Raw genomic sequence first — 19,921 nt, 5'->3', positions numbered from 1 at the left:
TGGGAATTGTAGTCCCATTTGTCTGGAAGACACTGGGATTGGGACAGCTGATTTAGGCTGCTGCCAGATTGGAGAATTAATGCAATTTGATATTTCTATAACTATCATGGCTCCATCTTATGGAATCCTGGGGTTTCTTGTTTGTTGTGACACCAGAACTCTCTGAGACAGAAAGCTAAATATCTCACATAGCACTGAGCTATGGCAGTGAAAGCAGTGTCCAGCTGCCTTAATTCTGCAGTGTAGATGCACCCTTAGAGAGCAGAAGAGAATACTCAAGTGTGATGGGTCCCCTTCTGTTCTTTCTACCTTGTTAAATTTACTGTTGTCTAAAGCAGACTAATAAAAATAGTAAAGATGGCAGTTTTGGTCCCTTAAAGGGGGAGGGGAGACCCTGAGTGATGAAAAGTATGACAAAAACCTTTATGGGACCAACCAAAAATCACAAAGTCGCAAGCTAGCATTTTTTTTTTAATGGCTAAATTGTAGCTATGGGCCCGAACAGACACAGCAAAATAAAGCTGCTTCGGTCACTTTAGAGGTATAGTATTTAAATGATGCATGCGTCCTAAGAGGCTGGAAGCCGCGCCAAAGCCACGCTCTAGTCCCAAGGACTGGAACACAGCTTTGGCGCAGCTTCTGGCCTCTTAATATGTGTATGTCACTTAAACAGCATACCTCCAAAGTGACCCAAAGCAGCTTTATTTTGGCCTGTCTGTTCAGGCCCTATTTTATAACAACCTCTACAATAATTACTAACCTAATGACATGTGGACTTACATACTGGCGGGGATAGTGGCCAAAATGACAGATCAGTGGAAATACAGCTACACTCTAACAGAGACTACCTCATTTGTTTAATTGATCTGTCTATTTTGAATATTACTTCTGTCTGTATTTTACATGGGTGTAATTATATAGCTTGGCTGGATGGCTGGAGTTATCTGAAATGGGTCCTAGAGCAGATCAAGCCATTGAAGAGCACTGGTGCCAGAAATCCCTGCCACAAAAACTATAAATCCCAAGATTCCATAGGATGGAGCTATGAGACCAGTCATAATGTGGTTTCTGACTTATGTCGGCCCTAAAGCAAATTTTTCATGGGGTTTTCTTGGCAGGTTTCTTCAGAGGGGGTTTGCCATTGCCATCCTCTTTGGCTAAGAAAATATGACTTGCCCCAAGTCACCCCATGGGTTTTTATGCGCTAGCAGAGAATTGAACCCTGGTCCCCAGAGTTGTTGTCCAGTACTCACACACACTGGCTCTCACATATGTGACTGGAATAGGGCGTCTCATTTTATCTTTCATCTCCTGGAGAGAGATATGTTGAGTTAGCCCTGGCTACCCTTTGATCCCGTCTGTTGCCTTTACATCTCATTTCATTCTGATATTTTTTATTTTAAAAAGTTCTTCTCATGCTGCTGCTTTTAACTGTCTTTTGTCAGTTCCCCGCCCTATCCTTCTGCAGCATGTCTGCCTCACTAGTCTTTTTCAGCCTGTGGAATGGAGGTTTGTTCCTTTAAATCTTTATCCTGGTCCTTGGCGTACTTGGCAAGAGAGTCCTACTTTGTTTAGCTGTTGCCCCAGAGACAGCCCCACCTCCCTGTGCTTTGCTACCCAATGTGCTGGGAACAGATTGGGCCTTTGTCTCCAGGGCCCACACCTGGTATATTTAGCTGCCAGATGTGGCTACCAGTTGCTGCTGCAGCTGGAACATTCCCTCAGCTGCCCTGCCACGCCATTTGCTGGGAGGCATCTCAGGAAATGCCTCGCCTTGCCAATGCCTCTCTTCCTATCTGTCTCTTGAGGAAGATCCCTACTTGGGTACGGAGCAGAGACAAGGCAGATGAATAGATTCAGGTGCTTGTGAAAACCACAGGTTCCTTGACATCCCTCCAAGTGAAAGGAGAGCTTTGCATGACTGGAAAAAGACTTTCCCCTCAGACTCTCAGAAGCAGAACAAGCTACAGAGACAGATGGGACCATACCCTGATTTGGTTTAAAACATTATTATCATTATCATTATATTTACAATGGTCTCTCCACATTCGCTGGTGTTAGCGCGAAGGACCCTATGAATGTGGAAGAAACGCAAATTAAAAAAACACTATTCTTTTTACCTGAGAGAATTTCTAGGTCCTCTAGTGCAACTCCATGGTCAACATCTGCCAGAGGTTGGATATAGAATCATGCTGGAGGACCTATAGAAGCCTAGAGAAATGTTTTCTCTAGGAACTTCTAGATTCTCCATCATAACTCTGTGGTCAACTTCTGGCAGAGTTGCGCTGGAGGACTTAGAGATTCCTAGAAGGAACATATTAATAAAAAACCGCATATAATCAAATCTGCAAAAGCCATTGCCACAAATGTGGAGGACAAATTGTGTTTGCATCCTGCTTTCCCCCCAAAATTGGGACTCAGAGCGACTTACAGTTTAAAAGAGCAGTACAATTAAAAACATATAAAAGTGATGCATTAAAATAGAATTAGGCCTGGTACAAACCTCCCCGTCAGGGCGGGCTGGAGGCATCCGGTTTTCCCTTGGAGGGACGCTGCAGCAGCCAAACTGCGAGGTGTCCCTCCAGCCCAAAAAGAACCCCCCAAAAACGGGTTCTTTTTCTGATGCTGCGCGAACATCACAGGTGCACCATTGGTGTTTTCTTGGCAAGACAAACCTACCATGATGGTTTCATGGCAAGATTTGTTCAGAGGGGATTTGTTTTTGCTTTTGTTTTACTCTGAAGTTGAGAGAACATGACTTGCTCAATGTCACCCAGTGAATTCCTATGGCCAAGCAGAGATTTGTACCATAGTCTCCTGACTCCTAGTCCAATACAGAAACCATGACAATATACTGGTTCTCCCCACACATGGAGGGTTTAAAAAGAGGGATCCCCACATGTAGTGGGCTATGAGATGGTTTTTAAACAAAAAAACTAAAACAAAGGTTCCAGTTAGGGCTGTCTCCTAGAATAGGAATGGGGAACATGTCCCTCCAGGTGTTGTTGGGCTGCAAGTGCCCTCGCTTGTTAAGCCTAGATGGCATAGCAAATGGTGTGGAATATTGGTAGTTGCAGTCCAACAATATCTAAAGGGCTGCACAGTTACAAGACCTGCCTTACAGTAAACCAGGAAAGATGCTGAAACTGTCTTCCGTGAAGCATGGCAGTCAGATACCATCATTTCTAATGTTCATGGATTTAGCTGGTGCACTGTCTGACTGTCTGGTTGTGGATAGCTTTCATTTTTTGCAGCCTGAGGATGTGGATAAGCTGGAGGCTTGAGGCCTCTATTCATCCATTGTAGGTAGCAAAAAGGGCCAGGATGAGTCAAAAGACTTTGACCTCAGAGGTGGCAAAGGTCGCAATTTTTAAAATTTTGTAGCAGAGCTCTGGTGGAAAAATGGTTAGCCTCTCCACTCCAAGTGATCTGGAATGATGCTGGTTCTTTGGATCTGCTCTGATTCAGCTTGCAGTCTGTTTTGGTCTAGCAACAATCTTGGTCATCCTCTTGAATGATTTATACCAGGAGTGGACAACGTTTGAGGGTAGTAAGGGAGTCCTTTTGCTCTCCTGATCTTTCCCAGGCTGGTCATTTCCTTCTTTAAAAAAAGGCATTTTCTGGGCAAAAAAAGTTCAGGGGGATTACATTTAGAGGACACATTGCATTCGCCAAAGACTCGAAGGGACATGACTTATTTCTCTGGGGACTGCAGTACTTTGGCAGGGTGGACCAGGGTCAGCAGGAGCAGCCTCAAAGTCCAGAAATGCCCCTGGATCCTCAGAAAGTGCCCACAAATGTTCTATGCTATGGCATGATTCTACCTATGTATTGTAACCTTCTATTGTAACCTCTACACAATTTTGGATTTCCAAAATTATTGCTTTTTATAATGTTTTTTACCATTTTTGTTATTATGGTCATTGTTGCTGCTGCCATCATCGTGGTCATCATCATCATTATCATTTAGGAGTATACCCTAAGACACTCATACATGTACACACACACACACACACACACACACACACACACACACACAGAGGCTGAAGTCCTTTCATGGCTTTACACTGCTGCAAATATGGCTATGCAAGTGGTTGTAGCTTCTTGTAGGCTGGGATCCTATTCTAAATTGTACAAATGCTGTTTCACCAGCATAATTTTTGTTTGTTTGTTTGTTTGTTTGTTTGTTTTTCCCAATATGGGACCCAAGGAGGTTCACATAAATTGTTGTACAATTTAGTTGCATTGTCTAAGATGTTCCTAAAGTGCAGTCCTTGGTGACAGGAATACAGTTGCATCAACTGGTGCACAATGGGAGAATGCAGTTATATCGCATGCGCATTTGGTTGTGTGAAGGCATAGCTTTGTGTTATGCCATTTCCACTTTATCAAGAAAAGGTAAGCCAGCCAGGAAAGGGCAACGTTTGTACAGGTTGAGTCTCCCATATCCAAAATGCTTGGGACCAGAAGTGTTTTGGATTTTTTCAGATTTTGGAATATTTGCATAGACATAATGAGATATCTTGGAGATTGGACCCATGTCTCAACATGAAATTCATTTATGTTTCATACACATCTTATACACATAGCCTGAAGGTAATTTTTATACATATTTTAAATAATTTTGTCTATGAAGCAATGTTTGTGTACACTGAACCATGAGAAGGCAAAGGTATCATTGTCTCAGCCACCCATGTGGACAATTTTGGATTTTGGAATATTTTGGAATTTCAGATAAGGGAGAGTCAACATCTACAAGGCATCCAAGCCCAAGCTTATGGCTGAGGGTACCTGTAACAAGCCAAGATCTGACCTGACAATCCTCTCTTATGATACTGGCTAATCTTGGCTATGGAAATCTTACAAAGTTATCCCATCTTTGGTTTGTTCACCTGCTTATACAACGAGGCTTAAACAGACTGCATGCACCAACAACACCCTGGTCACATTTAAGTTGACTGAACCTGATGTTTTTTCTTAAAGTGGCATGTGAATATGGTCAATCTGAAGCAACTGATGTGGATTCTAACAACGACAGGCCCAAAGGGCAAGAAAGGATTGGTCAGTCTGTCACCATCCATTTTTTCCCATACTGCAAGAGACGTGACCACTTTTTAGCAGTTAGCATTTATATCCATCCTTCTGTCTCAATTTTTATTTTTCCCTTTATCAGTTCTGCTCTTTGATCATTGTTATGTTTCTCTTCCTAGTGTGCCTGTATTCTTATCCTGATCTGCTATGGAGCGTCAAGGACACCAGGCTACACATCTTTGGCCATTTGCATGTTGATTTACTGCATCGTCATGTTCGTCATCTACACGTGTGCATTGGACAGCCAGCTGGGTTTTATCCACTGGGGATGGACTGTAAGTAATGTGGTGGGGTTGGGTACTTGTGGCCATACTGGCAGCGGCTTATGGGAGCTGTGGTCCAAAGGCTAAATCCGCTGTTAGTCCCACCCAACATAGACTCATTAAAACGAATGAGACCTCTTAGGACTTTATCACATGTGGGTTTTAAACTGCAATTTTAGCAAGAGAAGAGTATCTTTGGCAACAGCTACTGCATGACATTGTCTCTGACCCATTGCTGCTGTGCCTCTGAAGTATTGTAAGGGCTCATACTTTCATTGACAGGAAAACTTCATCAATAAGTGGCCAGTCATACTGCCACCTCATTACTTCCATAGGTAAAATAAGTTGCTCCCCTGGCAGTCCCAACATTGGACAATTACACTGTGTCTGTCTCCTCTTTTCCCCTCTCCCTCACTATTCCCAAACAACCTGTTTTTCTTTTTCACATACATCCCTTTTTGCACTTTCTTTCCTTTTTTTAAAAAAACAAAACTATATCACATTCCCATAACACTGGAATTGTGCTACCAATAAAAAAATAAAATTAAAAGGATGCTGGGCATAGGGCAGGAAGGTGGGGAAGAGAGTGCAAGGACCATTGATGCAGGGTGACCAGATGTCCTTCTTTTCCAGGACATATCCTACACTTTCTGTCCAGGAGGAATTCCAAAATGTTTTCCATTTTGAACATGACTAAGAAGCCCATTGAGTAACACCATGTTGTATCACAGTACAGAAACCATGCAGGGGTAGCTGTGTTGGCCATTTAACAAATGCAAACAAAATTACATCAGTGATACCTTTACTGGCCAACCAAAATGCACAATATACTTGTTGCAAGCTTTCGAAGCTCCATGGGTTTCTTCATCAGGCAAGATGTTACAAACAAAACAGGAGAAACAAAACAACAATTGGAAATATTAGTCAGATGCTTGCGTGTTGCTTCAGTTTTTAGTAAAGATGGTATAGTGGGGAGGATATATTTTGTATAGGCAGGCTCTTCCTCCTTCTGGCCATGCAACAATAGGGAGATTTTCAAAGTCCAGGAAGTTTAAAGTCCATTTGCATCTCAACAGGGACCCCTTTTTTGCAGTCCAATATATTTCCATTCCAGTGAGGTCACAGACCTCGTTGTAGGCAGAGAACAATGGATTCCTCAAGAAGACTCCATGTTTTTGCATCAGGAACATTTTGGTAGGTGTAGAGATAAAACATGCCAATTTGGTCCAAATTTAAGGCAGATTATCAGGAGAACCCTGAGAGGTATGTTAGGCCAAGAGAAGGTGTTTTTTTGAAGGCCACCAACTGAGTTAAGAGTTGCCTCTGGTACAGTAGCTGGTGGGGTGGGGAGGTAGTGTCTGTCCAGTGCACCTGAATACTTCTCATTGTTTGTCTTGGGGTCTGTTTGAATAGCCTCCCACCCTTTATATAGTGAGGCTGGGAGCAGACGTTGGACTCTACATCATCCCACCTGTCAATGTGTGCTGAAAGTAACACCTGGAGTAAATGGCGACTTTTCATTCATTTCCTTCCTCTAATCCTGATTGTGGAATCTGCTAGAAAAACAGGTTTTATTGGGGGAGAGTCTACATTCAGATAAATGCAGGAATTCCCTCCAGACACAAGTGGCCAAGCAACACCAGCATGTGATTAAGATAGCAGATGTTATTAATGAGGAAAAACACAAACCAGGAGAATATATATGTATTTATTAACTTTATATCCCAACTTTGTCCCAAGATGGAATTCATGGCGGCTTGAGAAACTGCATCAGATTGCTTTTGCCTGAGCTTATTGGGAAGGGCAAGATTTCACCCTTCTCTCCTCTCCTGCTGAGTAAATGGGCCAGAACTAGGGCTGCGGTAGGGTGGAGTGTTCACACAATGACGTCCGCCATGATGACGTCCACCATGCACCAAATGGCGCGGCTTGGGCATCATAACGCCGTACCGTGGCAGTTATGGCGCCCGTTCTGTGGCACTTCTTTTTGAGCTGTGTGCAGACCGTGGCATGTAGTTGCCATGGCCTGCTTCCAGTATAGAAAGGAGCAACGCCTCGACGCCCCTTTCTACCAATCTGTCCAGCCCCATAGTCATTAAATATATGGAAAAGAACTGAAAATGCACAATGGAGCTGTAATGAACAAATTGAGTTGTAATGTTGCTCATTTGTTTGTTCTTAAATTTGGGATTGAAATAAGCCAAATGTTTACATCTCTAGTTGGGACTAACATGGGATCTAGCCACAAAATTCTGAGTGCCATTCATTTATTTTTTGTAGTAAAAGGGCAAGATAAAGATGCAATTAATAATAAAAGACAAATAAAACAAACATCTGGCAGAAACAGGTTGCTTAACTCTGCTCAGTTGGAGGGGGTGGCTTTTAAAGGAAACAATGTCTTCCCAAAGTAAAACACATATTGGAGCACTGGAGCTCTCCAAAGACCCTCACAGACATCCTTAAACCTAGGTATTGCTGCTGTCAGTCTATCTATTGCATATTTATTTGCATAGAGCTCTTTTCCATCAATTATTTATTTGACTAGATTTTATGCTGCCTTTCTTCCAGTGAACACAAGGTGGCATATATGGTTTCTTTCCTCCGCAGTTTATCCTCACAACAATCCTGTGAGGTAGGTCTGACTAAGTGACTGTGACTGGTGCCTGTTCACTGAATGAGTTCCATGACACAGTGGGGATCTGTACCTAGATGTACCAAGCCCCAATCCAACACTGTAACCACTGCACTGTTATCTCTTCCGACTGACAGTAGTGCTCCAGGATTCCAGGAAGATTTCATGACCAGTCCTGATATGTGCAAAACTTTGGAGTGGAAATGGTAGAGGTTGAACCTAGGACATTATACATGATCAAGCATGTGCTCTTCTCTGTACTTGAATTATGGCTCCTCCTTATCTTACGCAACACCTTCCAAACCATCCTGCCTACATTACACAAATTAAAATAGGGTGAGTTGGCATTTTGGCAGCCTGTAGAAAAGGTGTTTATTTGGAGCTTGGTTACGTCTTTGTGATCCAGCACCCATGATCATCTAGCCTACATGGTCCAAAGAGTAACTTTTCCAGATTGTCACTATGTGTATATCCATCCATTCATGTAGACAGGTTTTGGAAAAATACACAATGGTTTCATTTAAGGGTACTATACCTCTCTGCCCGGGAGTAGGCCTTATTAAATTTAACTGGGCTTATTTTAGACAATAAGATTAGACCAGCGGTGCTCAACCTGTGGGTCGCGACCCCTTTGAGGGTCGAACAACCCTTTTACACGGGTCACCTAAGACCATTGGAAAAACATATTTCTGATGGTCTTAGACACCGAGACATTGCAATGTTATGATTGGGGGTCACCACAACATGAGGAACTGTATGTTTTACATTCTTTGTTTATTATAAAACATAAAATCATAACCTACATAGTACACTTAAAACAATACAAAGCATACAATCTAACAAGACATACTTACATTTAAAGCTCTACCTCTTAAATGTGTTTCTTTTTTTTATTATTGTTAGCAAATCTTCCTTGCTTTTCAAGTTATGCTGATAGATTATAAGTTTTTCTCCATATAAACTATGAAAATGAAAAAGATTTTTTAATCAAATCAAAAATATTTGTAATTGGGTATTTTCCATTCCTGTACATTTATACATTTTGTAGCCTTTTATCAATCCAGGCCACTGTTGTCCCCATTTGTTTTCTAAGTAACAAATCAAAGGATTCCAATCCTTTTTGAATTTTTCTATAGATTTCTTTTGCAATATTTGTGTTAATTTCTCCATTTCTATAAAATCAATCAATTTGGACAACCAGTCTTTTAAATCTGGAGCTGTTTTTTCCTTCCGCTTAGATGCATACAACAATCTAGCAGCTGTTGACATGTGAAACATTAATCTTCCATGTTCTATGAGGAACTGTATTAAGGGGCCACGGCATTAGGAAGGTTGAGAACCACTGGATTAAAATGTGTCTGGATCCATATAAACATAGATGTACCCTTTTGACGTTCCTAAATTCAGATTAGTACAATATTAACTTCTTTCCTCCCCTTCTCTTGTTTCCTTTAGGATTTCATAAGGGCTCTCATAGGAGCTGTTGCCTTCCTCATTACCTCCCTTATTGTCCTCATAGGGCACCGTGACGGAGCTGGCATCACTGCTGGGGTAAGTGAAGATGCAGGGATTCATGCAGGGCAGGGATAGGAAGCTGGGGCCCCATTCCCACTTGGCAGATAAAATGGATTATATTGGCATGATTCTGATTCGGATTATGTTCCGGGCCTAAATCGAATTTTTTCCATCGTTTCCATTAGGAAAGGGGGCAAATTACCTCGATTTTTTTTGACCCTGTTTTCGTTCCCATTTATTTTATATTGCTGTATTTTACAGTGCAGTAATTTGCTCCTCGTTCCTATTTGTGTCCACAAGCTGTCAATCAAGCGCGTAGGCTTCAGACGTCACAAGTGATGTCACCTGATTCAAAACATTTTGACAAATCAAAAAGCCTCAAGCCTCGCAAATGGAATGTTGCGCTTGGCCAGCCGGCTTCTTAAGTGCCTCAGCGCCTCAGTGCTCTTTCACCCACCAATTTATTTTATTAAAAAAAAAAAGAAAGTCGTGAAACTGTAGCTCTTCATACCCATGAAAACACTGTGATCTTTGATGGGGGTGGGAATGGGGTGTCAAAGAGGGCGTTAATGTGCTTACCGAAGCTGTGAGATCTACTATCTGCTATGCCCCAACATCCGTCAGAACACTTAGGCGAGCAAAAGCCTGCTTCCAAAAGATTTTTTGCTGCGATGTGACCCTGCTTCTCGTGATGCCACAGAAAAAGGGGGGAAATGGTGCCGGCGATGCAGAAGGAGACCAAAGAGGGTGACACCTCCAGACCAGCCCCTTGAGCGCTGCTCCTCCCATCTCCAGGTTCCCGAATCAGACACCCTTTCGTTCCCATTCATTTGCCCTGAATCAGACACCGGAGGCACAGGAAAATACGCTTTGAAACCACTATTTTTTAAAACTGGTTTATTGGCCTATAATTCGGGTTTTTCAAGATAATTTGATTCAGATTCAAATCTCAATGGAAACGATTTCGGGGCAATGCAGGTCGAATGCGCGCTCTAATGGAAACGATGCACCCATGATTCATGTCCTGATCTGCGTTATAGGCCAGTGGAAATGGGACCTGGAATGTTGATTCGCCAGGGAATGTTGGCATTCAGGACTGTTGCCTTCAGCAATGGCTGTTTGCCTTGGGCAATCCTAGCAGGGAGAACTCTCCAGTAATGTACCAAGAATTCTGTGCAGAAGAAGGTTCTTGTTTCTTTTTTTCTTTTTTTTCTTTTCCTTTTAGAAATTGGGTGGCATGCAAAAGAGGGCACTCTGTGAGGTTGACTAGGGAAAATGGGGAGCAACAAGCTGAAAATCCTTGGCTGCATCACAATCCAACACAATGGCTGTAGTCCAACAGCCTCTCAGTGTTTTGTAAATATCCTCATGTAGAGATAAGGAGAGAGCCAGCATGGTGTAGTGGACTATGACTCTGGAGTCTCTCTGCTCAGGCATGGAAACCCACTGAGTGACTTTGAGCAAGCCACACTGTTTCAGCCTCAGATGATAGCAACGTCAAACCCCCTTTGAAGAAACTTGCCAAGAAAACCTCTGATAGGGGTTTAGGGTTGCCATAAGTCAGAAATGATTTGAAGGCACATAACAATAACCACAAAGAGATAAGCTAGGCCAGCATTACACAAAGCCCAAGCAGAATAGCAACATTGCCCAACACGCGTCACTAATTGTAACACACAGTCTATAACCTCAGCGTGCAACATTGTCGTATGTGCTACTCTGGTCCCATCACTGTCAGCAGAATACAGACATAGCACTAAGGCTATTAATTGTGTGTGTGTGTGTGTGTGTGTGTGTGTGTGTGTGTGTGTACATACCCCACACGTCTAGAGCAACTTATGCATGCATATGTCAAAAACAGGGTGTCAGCCAGAACTCTGTACCCTCCAGTGTGGAAAGGAAAAAGAGCTGGTTATGGTAACATCACAGAGGTCCTGTCTCAGGAGCAATCCATGCTAGGAAAGTACTGAGAAGACTCGTGTTGCAGAGTGATAAGAAGAGACAAAGCAGCTCATCATGTAAATTAGTGCAGGAGGCCAAACTATAAAAATATCCAGTCTATCCATAAATCAGTTTTCTGCATCAGATTGCATCGCTTGCCATCACGTTTGCTGTATTCTTTGGTTTTAAAGGGATGTCTCCCCCTTTTCAGGATTGTGCTCTGTACATATTGCACCAATGTTTGTTGTTGTTGTTGTGTGCTTATGGTAACCCTCAATTGAATTTATCATGGGGAAAAATAATCTGCTGATGAATAATCATCTTTTGGAATTGTGTCTGAGATGCTGCATGCTTTACATAATACAATGACACAACTCCATCATTGCCATTACATCTGATGATGCCCTGACCAAAATGTGTCTGAAGTGCTGGAAATTGATGCACTGGGAATTGACATGAGCAGACATGAGAGATCCCTTTGGGTTTCTGCCACAACTGCTTGTCCCAGGCTCCCCACAAACATGAAAGCACTGCAGATGCCAATTCCCCATGTCCCAGTCTCCAGCACTTCAGAAATGTTGCAGTCAAGGTGCTGCCAGGCTGCAAATGTAGGTTTGGAGTGGGAGGTCACATTCAACCATTCACAACCATAAACATGAATCCTCAGCAGGTACAATAGCCCAGATCTAGCTTATGATCTCAGAACTGAACAAGATGTTAGCCGTTATTCTGTTGAAACCTGAAGTCTATCTACAACGGTCTCTACTCCAAATTACTTAAATAATGGCCTAAGTCCTGTTGTCAGCCCCAACTGGATTTGCCCATTTGTTGACTCACCATGCAAGAACTGAGTCAGTGGGCTGAGTCTAACTGGGTCTGCATCTACACTGCAGAAATAGTCTTACCATCACCACAACTGTAGATATTTTAGATGAAAATAGGCTGTATAGCACACATAAGCGGGATGCGGTGGCTTAGTGGTTAAGATGCCAATTCTGCCGATTGTAAGATTGGAAGGCTGGCATTGTGAGGTCTGAGTACTGCATGATGAAGTGAGCTCCTGTCACTGGTCCCAGCTTCTGCCAAACTAGCAGTTGGAAAGCATGCAAATGCAAGTAGGTAAATAGCTACCACTTTGGAGCAGTCCTCGGACAAGCAACAGAGATGAGCACCGCCCCTACAGTCGGTTACAACTAGACATTCATGTCAAGGGATTAGCACACATAAAACTCTCCCAAGGTGCATCTGCACTGCAGAATTAATTCCGTTTGAGATCGCCTTAACTGCCATGGCTCAATGCGATGGAATTCCGGGATTTGTAGTTTTGTGAGACATTTAGCTTTCGCTGTCAGAGAGCTCTGGTGCCACAACAAACGACAAATTCCAGGATTCCAAAGGATGGAGCCATGGCAGTGAAAGCAGTGTCAACCCGTATTAATTCTGCAGTGTGGCAGCAGCCCAAGACTAATCCATAGGATTCTGGCCAGAATGTTTGCATTTTTTTTATGCTGGAAAGACTGTGGTTCTAGAAACAGGTTATGCAATGTAAATTAATGTGAAGTAAAATGATCTAAGCTAAACTGGCATTTCCCTTCCACAGGTGATTGGAATTCTAACAGGGATCCTCTTTGGCTATGATGCTTACACCATCTTACCAAAGCTCAGGAGAGCACACACAGCAGCTCCCACTGGTAGGTTCTCTTGGCAAAAATGCAATTAAATGAGTGATCTTTTCTGGTTGACTCCTTGATGGCTTTTCTTTGCTACAGCAATAGTGAGATAGTTGTAGAGAGATCTTGTAGCACCTTTGAGACTGACTGAAATAAAGAAATTGGCAGCATGAGCTTTCCTCAGATGCATCTGAGGAAGCAGACTGAAGTCTACAAAAGCTCATCCTGCCAACTTCTTTCTTTCAGTGAGTTTCAAAGGTGCTACAAGATCTCTCTACAACTGATTCTATAGACTAACATGGCTATATCTTCAAATTCTAACACAATAGTGAGATAGCGAACAGATGCAAGAAACCTTGTAGGGGTGGGCAACAGCAGCAGATCTACAGTTTAAACTGACATGGGTTGGGTTTTTTAATGCTATACAATTCAAATGTCAAGGTTTTTTATATAGTTTTTAATACATTTTAATTTTAAAAACTTTATATTTACACTTTTGAATGCTTTGCATCAGTTTTAGTTTGCGCTGTTTTAAATTTGTCGGTAGGAAACAAAGAGGAGACAAGCTCCACAGGCTCAAAGATGGCCAACTGTTTATTATTGTTTAAAAAGCTTGTCGCCTCTTTGTTTGATGCTTGGCTAGGTGCTTTCAGTTCCTTACCAATACTGTTAAATTTGTTGGTAGCCACCTTGTGTCCCTATATCAGGAGAAAGGCAGGATAAAAATAAATGAGATAAAAATAAAAACAGGTCTGGGAGCATCTCCAGGGGCTATACAGACTGCCAAAGACACACACAACCCAAAGGCCCATGTCTGATTTTGGCAAACAGATACTTTCTGATGTTAAGCAGTGTAGACATTGCAACCTATTTATGTGGTGATATTTATGTGTCCACTCCGGAAGACAGTTTGGGGAGCCTGGAAGTGTTGAGGGCTGCAAAAGCAGCCTTGGAGACCCCAGTTGGCCCCAGGGCTGCACATTGCTTACCTATGATTCAAAGGTTTGCATGTTAAGATATAAAGAACAAGGTAAACCCTTCCTGTTTCCTGCCACCTGCAAGCTCTACCCTTGTTCACATTATTGATGGGGAGCTGCCATGCCCCCTAAGACTGCTCTAGGCCTCAGTCAGCCATCAGATATTTATTGACCATACAATTTTTTTTGGGGGGGGGGTCATTTTAAATACTTGAAGGGATGCCATATTGAGGAGGGAGCTAGCTTGTTTTCTGCTGCTCCAGAGACTAGGACCCAGAGCAATGGATGCAAGCTACAGGAAAGGAGATTCCACCTCAACATTAGGAGGAACTGCCTGACAGTAAGGGCTGTTTGACAGTGGAACAAACTCCCTCGGAGTGTAATGGAGTCTCCCTCCTTGGAGGTCTTTAAGCAGAGGCTGGATGGCCATCTGTCAATGGGGACGCTTTGATTGAGAGTTCCTGCATGGCAGAATGGGGTTGGACTGGATGGCCCTTAGGGTCTCTTGCAACTCTATGATTCTAAGGCTAAATATCTCATAAAATTAGTTCCCAGAATTCCCCAGCATTGAGCCAGGGCAGTTCAAACAGTCTCAAACTGGATTATTTCTGCAGTGTGTTTTGGACCTAAGTAGAATATAAGCAAAAGTATTGATTGTGGAACTGATTTGGTTCATTCACCTATATCACTTAGGTATCCATAAGATACAATGATCTAGTTGTAATCTTTCCATGTTTTCCCAGTCCTGTTTCTGTGTCTCTCTTTATGCCAGCAACATCAGTCTCTCTTCTGTAGGATGGAAATGAGTTTTAATGCTCTTATTATTTTATGGCTGTCTACATGATCAATAAAAATGCATAAAACTTATAATAAAAATAAAAAGTGCATTAAAAGTGCAATACAACTCTATATATGATTCAGTGGCTTAGTGGTTAAGATGCCAATTCTGATTGTAAGATCATAAAGTTGGCAGTTTGAGGCCCAAGTGCTGCATGATGGAGTGAGCTCCTGTCACTAGTCCCAGCTTCTGCCAACCTAGCAGTTCGAAAGCATGCAAAGGCAAGTAGATAGGTACCACTTCTCAGTGGGAAGGTAACAGCATTTGGTGCAGTCATGCTGGCCACATGACCACCAGGGCAGTCCTTGAACAACACTGGCTTTTCAGAAACAGAGATGAGCACCTCCCCTACAGTCGGTTACGATTAGACATTCATGTCAAGAGACTACTTTTACCTTTATATGATCAATTCTTATTTCCACCCCGATGTTGCCATAAACATTGCATTTTCGTGATTTTAAAAAAGGGGGTTGGAATAGAGGAAATTGGTAATCACTGTGTCTCCTGCCTCAGCCCCACATATCCCTATTAAATATATTGATTTATTTTATTCAAGTACATCCTGCTTTTACCCAATAATGGGACTCAAGCTGGCTTAAACCTTATTTAAAACAACACAGAATAAAACTATGCAAAAACATCAGTTAAAAATACAGACCTAAAAGGTGTATGAAAAACAGTTAACCAATCTGTGGAATTAAAACCAGTTAAAACCATTAAAAGGCCATAGGTGAAAATCAAGCACCTCGGGTGTGCAAGAATAACTCTTCGCCTGTACCTGTTTGTGACACATATATTTCTTCCTTTACAGGGCCCACAGAAGGGATCTGAAGAGAGTGTCTCCCAGGTTCATCGTGATGGAATACCACACGGGACTCACCGCCTCTTGCCTCCCACCAGAAGGATATCCCAGTCTATCAGTTCGGCAGCATCATGTTTCTCTTCCTCCCTTTCTTCTTTTTCCTCTTGATATCTCAGTGTGGGCCACATTCCTTCAGACAGATAATTCCTCCCTCTTAATCTCCACTAGCTAACTCCCCTTTTCTGATTCCAATTTAGCAGAGGAAAGAAAGCTTCATAGACTGTAGAGAAAGATCAGTACCCCCCTCCCCATACACACATGTATAATAAATAAGATTACCTCTGTATACATTGGTGTATGGAGGAAGTTTCAGGTCATCTAAGGGAATAAATCAATCAATATAGGGTTTTTTTGAGATGGGCAGAAAATGAGACTTGGTTTCTACTGCCATTTCTAGAAGAAGAAAAAAAAAAGGGGGGGGAGGAGGGGAGTCAAAAAGGGCTTTGGAGACTTATTAAGTGCCTTCCCTTTTCTGTCCCCTTTTCCAGCTGGGGGACCGGAGGCTGGGCCTCTAATTTTATTTCACTCTGGGTCTCCAGATTCGAGGGCACTATTTTGGAGGAATCTAATAAGTATTGTTTACTTTTAAAAAAGCTTTTAAAGATAACTCTGGAGAACAGGCCTCGTTCCAAGCCTTGTCAAGGATGTGTTTTGAGACTTTTTATTAAGCTGCATTGTATGCCAATTATGATGGGACAAGTGATTATTGTGGGTTTTTTTATGAAAAGGACCCCAACCCTTTAGTTCTTTTGTTCACTGGTTATCAAACCCTTCCCTCTTGGTTTAGGAAATAAGGTATTTATATAAAATTGTTTCTTCTCAATCGGGCACCAGACTTTAAAAAGGCACCAGGTTATGGGCCCAGCTATATAAGCAGAGCAGTTACAAAGCAATACTTGAACCTAGGTAGGTGACAGCTACTGAAACCTTACAGGCAAACCTTTCTGTATTTGGCTCAGAGGGGGAAACTCTTGCATAGTTCATTGCCCCTCTCCATTTGTAAATTATGTAGAAACAGTAGACACTTCGGAATAGTATGAGAAAAGAAATAGTCAAATTTATATACTTGATAATGGTCACAGAATTCAGGGTTTGTTTGTTTGTTTCTTAGGGAATTTGGATGGCCTTGCTGCAGGTTTCTGGATTATTTTGGTGAAATGCAGAGTGCATGCAGCCATGGCTATGGGCTCTGTATTATTTATAGATCTATCTGGGAATCTTTTCTTTCATCTTTTATGGGAATGGGGGTCTATTACAGCATGTACATTAAAAATGTTTCTCCCACCGATTTGGAATAGGGACACCAAAGAAAGGAGAGGCATGTTTGTTTTCTTAAAACTGTCAGCCCGTCCAGATCTCTTTTGCTCTCCTTCCTTCTCCTGTTGGTCCCTCAGGCAGCTTGAAAAACTGTTTTGTGCTTTTGTTAGAGGAAACAAAGCGAATGGTTTATATGCAATAAAACATAGCTAAATTGGTACTAAGGCTTGGGCCACATCTGTGAACACTTTGCTTCAATTTGGAGCATGGAAAACTTTGCATATTCTCTTTGAGATAATGCCTCAGTGGCTTTCTTACTAAGAAGAAATGTGAGTTTGGCTGACATGTATTGACTCCTCGTGGACATATGAAATTTTATATGTCTATAGGAGGCAGCATCATTGCACCTTTGTATCTTATTATTTTCTCCGCCCACCTTTCCATTTTCAATCTAGTTCAATGGTTGTTTGGTGGAGTGTGTGTGTTTGTGCAGCATGTTCTCCTCCAAAAGCTATCACTATTAGTGATTCTGTCCAGGGCTGATGATATCTGCAGTCCTGACATTTGGAGTGCCATGCATTCCACATATGCTGTACTGAAATAGATGTCCAGACAATAGCTTTCAGTCAAATATCTGTTGCTATCTCATGGGTATTTTGAAAAGGTCAGTTGCCTGAAGGGAAGGGGAATCTCTCAAGAGCCATATTAATTCCTTGTTCATTTCCATTCTCCCCTACCCTCAACCATTTGCAAGCCAAACTCCTGTTTTCCACAGCTATCTTGATAACTTCTGTTTGTAAAAGATAATCTTCCGTAAGGAACAAGACTATTCTGGTTCTGACTGCTGGCCTGGGAATGAAGATCTTGGTTGAAGCTCAGGCCAAGGGCTGGTGGATGTCTAAGGCTGCTTGGACATTATTCCATACTATGTGGATCTTCCCCAGGCTAAAAGGGGAAGTGTGATAAATACAATTGTTAAAATGAGCCCCTATTCAAAATTGTCCACACTGGCCTATCACATGTCTCATGTATTGCTCCAAGCAGCGGCTGCCACTGTGCTTTGATTTCTGATCTCTAAGGCTGTGTGAAGTGTGTTTTAATATTTTTCATTTATGAGGTTAATAAGAAAAGAACTTCTAAGTGAGGGAGGTATCTGTGTGAGTTTACTACTCCAAAAACAACAGCCAGGAGTCTAGCTGCAACTTACAGTGTAAGTATGTGGAGAGCCAGCGTGGTGTAGTGGTTTGAGTGTTAGGCTACAACCCTGGAGACCAGGGTTCAAATCCTGGCTAGGCCATGAAATCCACTGGGTGACCCTGGGCAAGTCACACTCTCTCAGCCTCTGAGGATGGCAACTGCAAACCCCCTCTGAAGAAACTTGCCAAGAAAACCCCAAGAAAACACCTTAGGATCACCATAGGATGGAAACTACTTGAAGGCATGCAACAACAACATATGTGGCCTAAATGAGAGCCAGCATGGTGTAGCCGTTTGAGCATAAGAATAGGACTCTGGACATCATGGTTTGATTCCCTGTTTGGCCATGGAAACCCACTGGGTGATTTTGAGCAAGTCACACACTCAGCCCCAGAAAACCCCATGATAGGGTTACCTTAGGATCGCCATAAGTCAGAAGTTACTTGAAGGCACACAACAACATGGCATAAATTTTTGTGGACTGCATCTGATGAAGTGGGCTGCAATCCAGATAAAGCCAGTTAATCTTTAAGATGCCACGGAACCCTTTTTTGTTTAAAACCAGCACACAGAGGTTGGCATCTGTTGTTGACAGCATAACCTCAGGTTGACATACATATGCGTAACCCATCCATATGTCCTTTTTAAACCTTGAGAAGCGGGTATTCAGTACCTCCTTGCATAACATCAACCTGCCTCAAGAACTTCCATGAGTCAGGATGCAATGCCATGGCCATTTAGTGCCTAGGAAAGGAATGGCAGGAGGCTGTTGAAAAAAGATAGCTGAGCATTACCCTCAGATATGCAGCAAGATCCTGCCATCTGTCCCCACACCTGCTGCCCTGCAAATGGCTGTGGCAGTGCTCCCTGACATATGGAAGCTGCCAAAAAGGGGGCAGAAGGGATGCACACCGAGTAGGCAACACTCCACCCACATGATCCATGATCTCAGCTTTCAAATATATGATAATTCATGTAATTAATATGTCTTAATATCTAAAATAGTGAATGAAGCTCATCTGGTGGCCTTAGCCAAGCAAAAGCTACCTGTGGCTTGTCTTCTGTAGAGTCTTCTTCCAACTACCTTCTTGGGATGCTTATGTGTCCAAAAAAATAATAATGAGAATGTTCTGAGAGGGAAAGAGTCGGCAAATCTAGAAACCAGAGTTCAATTCCTCGCTTGGTCATGAATCCCACTGGGTGACCTTAGGAGTCACATGTTCTCAGCCTCAGGGGAAGGCAATGGCAAACCTCCGCTGAACAAATCTTGCCAAGAAAACCCCATGATAGGTTCACCTTAGGGCCACAATAAGTTGGAAATTACTTGAAGGCACGCAACAAGGACAACTCTCTCTCTCTCTCTCTCTCTCTCTCTATATATATATATATATATATATGCATATACGCTATCTGCCTTTCTTGGATGAAAGACAATACAAATTAGGTGAACACCCATATCAACAAAAGACAATGGCCATGAATTTGGATATCCAAGCTAAAAATAGTTTTAAAACGTAAATACACAATTTGCAAATTGGTGATCATTAATTTCTAGGACCGTGACTAATCATATTGCACTGTCAACATATAGACTTACATTCAAGTAGTCACTGTCAGAATAGCAGCCACGTGCATGAGAATTTTTGCATCAACTACAGAAGGATTCCTTGTGGGTTGA

At 42.3% G+C, this 19,921-nt stretch overlaps 1 protein-coding gene across 1 annotated transcript in view; it reads left to right on the top strand.

Annotated features, from left to right (window-relative positions):
* Nucleotides 1–17,266, top strand: part of PLP2 (proteolipid protein 2) — a 29,886-nt gene extending 12,620 nt beyond the window's left edge. The window contains exons 2-5 of the mRNA XM_089484955.1: nt 5,211–5,366; nt 9,442–9,537; nt 13,043–13,133; nt 15,739–17,266. Coding sequence (XP_089341081.1) covers nt 5,211–5,366; nt 9,442–9,537; nt 13,043–13,133; nt 15,739–15,758 — 363 coding nt within the window. The 3' untranslated portion in view covers nt 15,759–17,266. The remainder of the gene's footprint in view (nt 1–5,210; nt 5,367–9,441; nt 9,538–13,042; nt 13,134–15,738) is intronic.
* The last annotated feature ends 2,655 nt before the right edge of the window (nt 17,267–19,921 follow it).

This window comes from Sceloporus occidentalis, unplaced genomic scaffold (genome assembly GCF_023333645.1).
Source record: "Sceloporus occidentalis isolate IW3139 unplaced genomic scaffold, rSceOcc1.0.p SCAF_1, whole genome shotgun sequence".
NCBI classification, from domain to species: Eukaryota; Metazoa; Chordata; class Lepidosauria; order Squamata; family Phrynosomatidae; genus Sceloporus; species Sceloporus occidentalis.
Note: the sequence above shows the minus strand (reverse complement) of the source record. Positions and strands in the feature narration are given on the sequence as shown.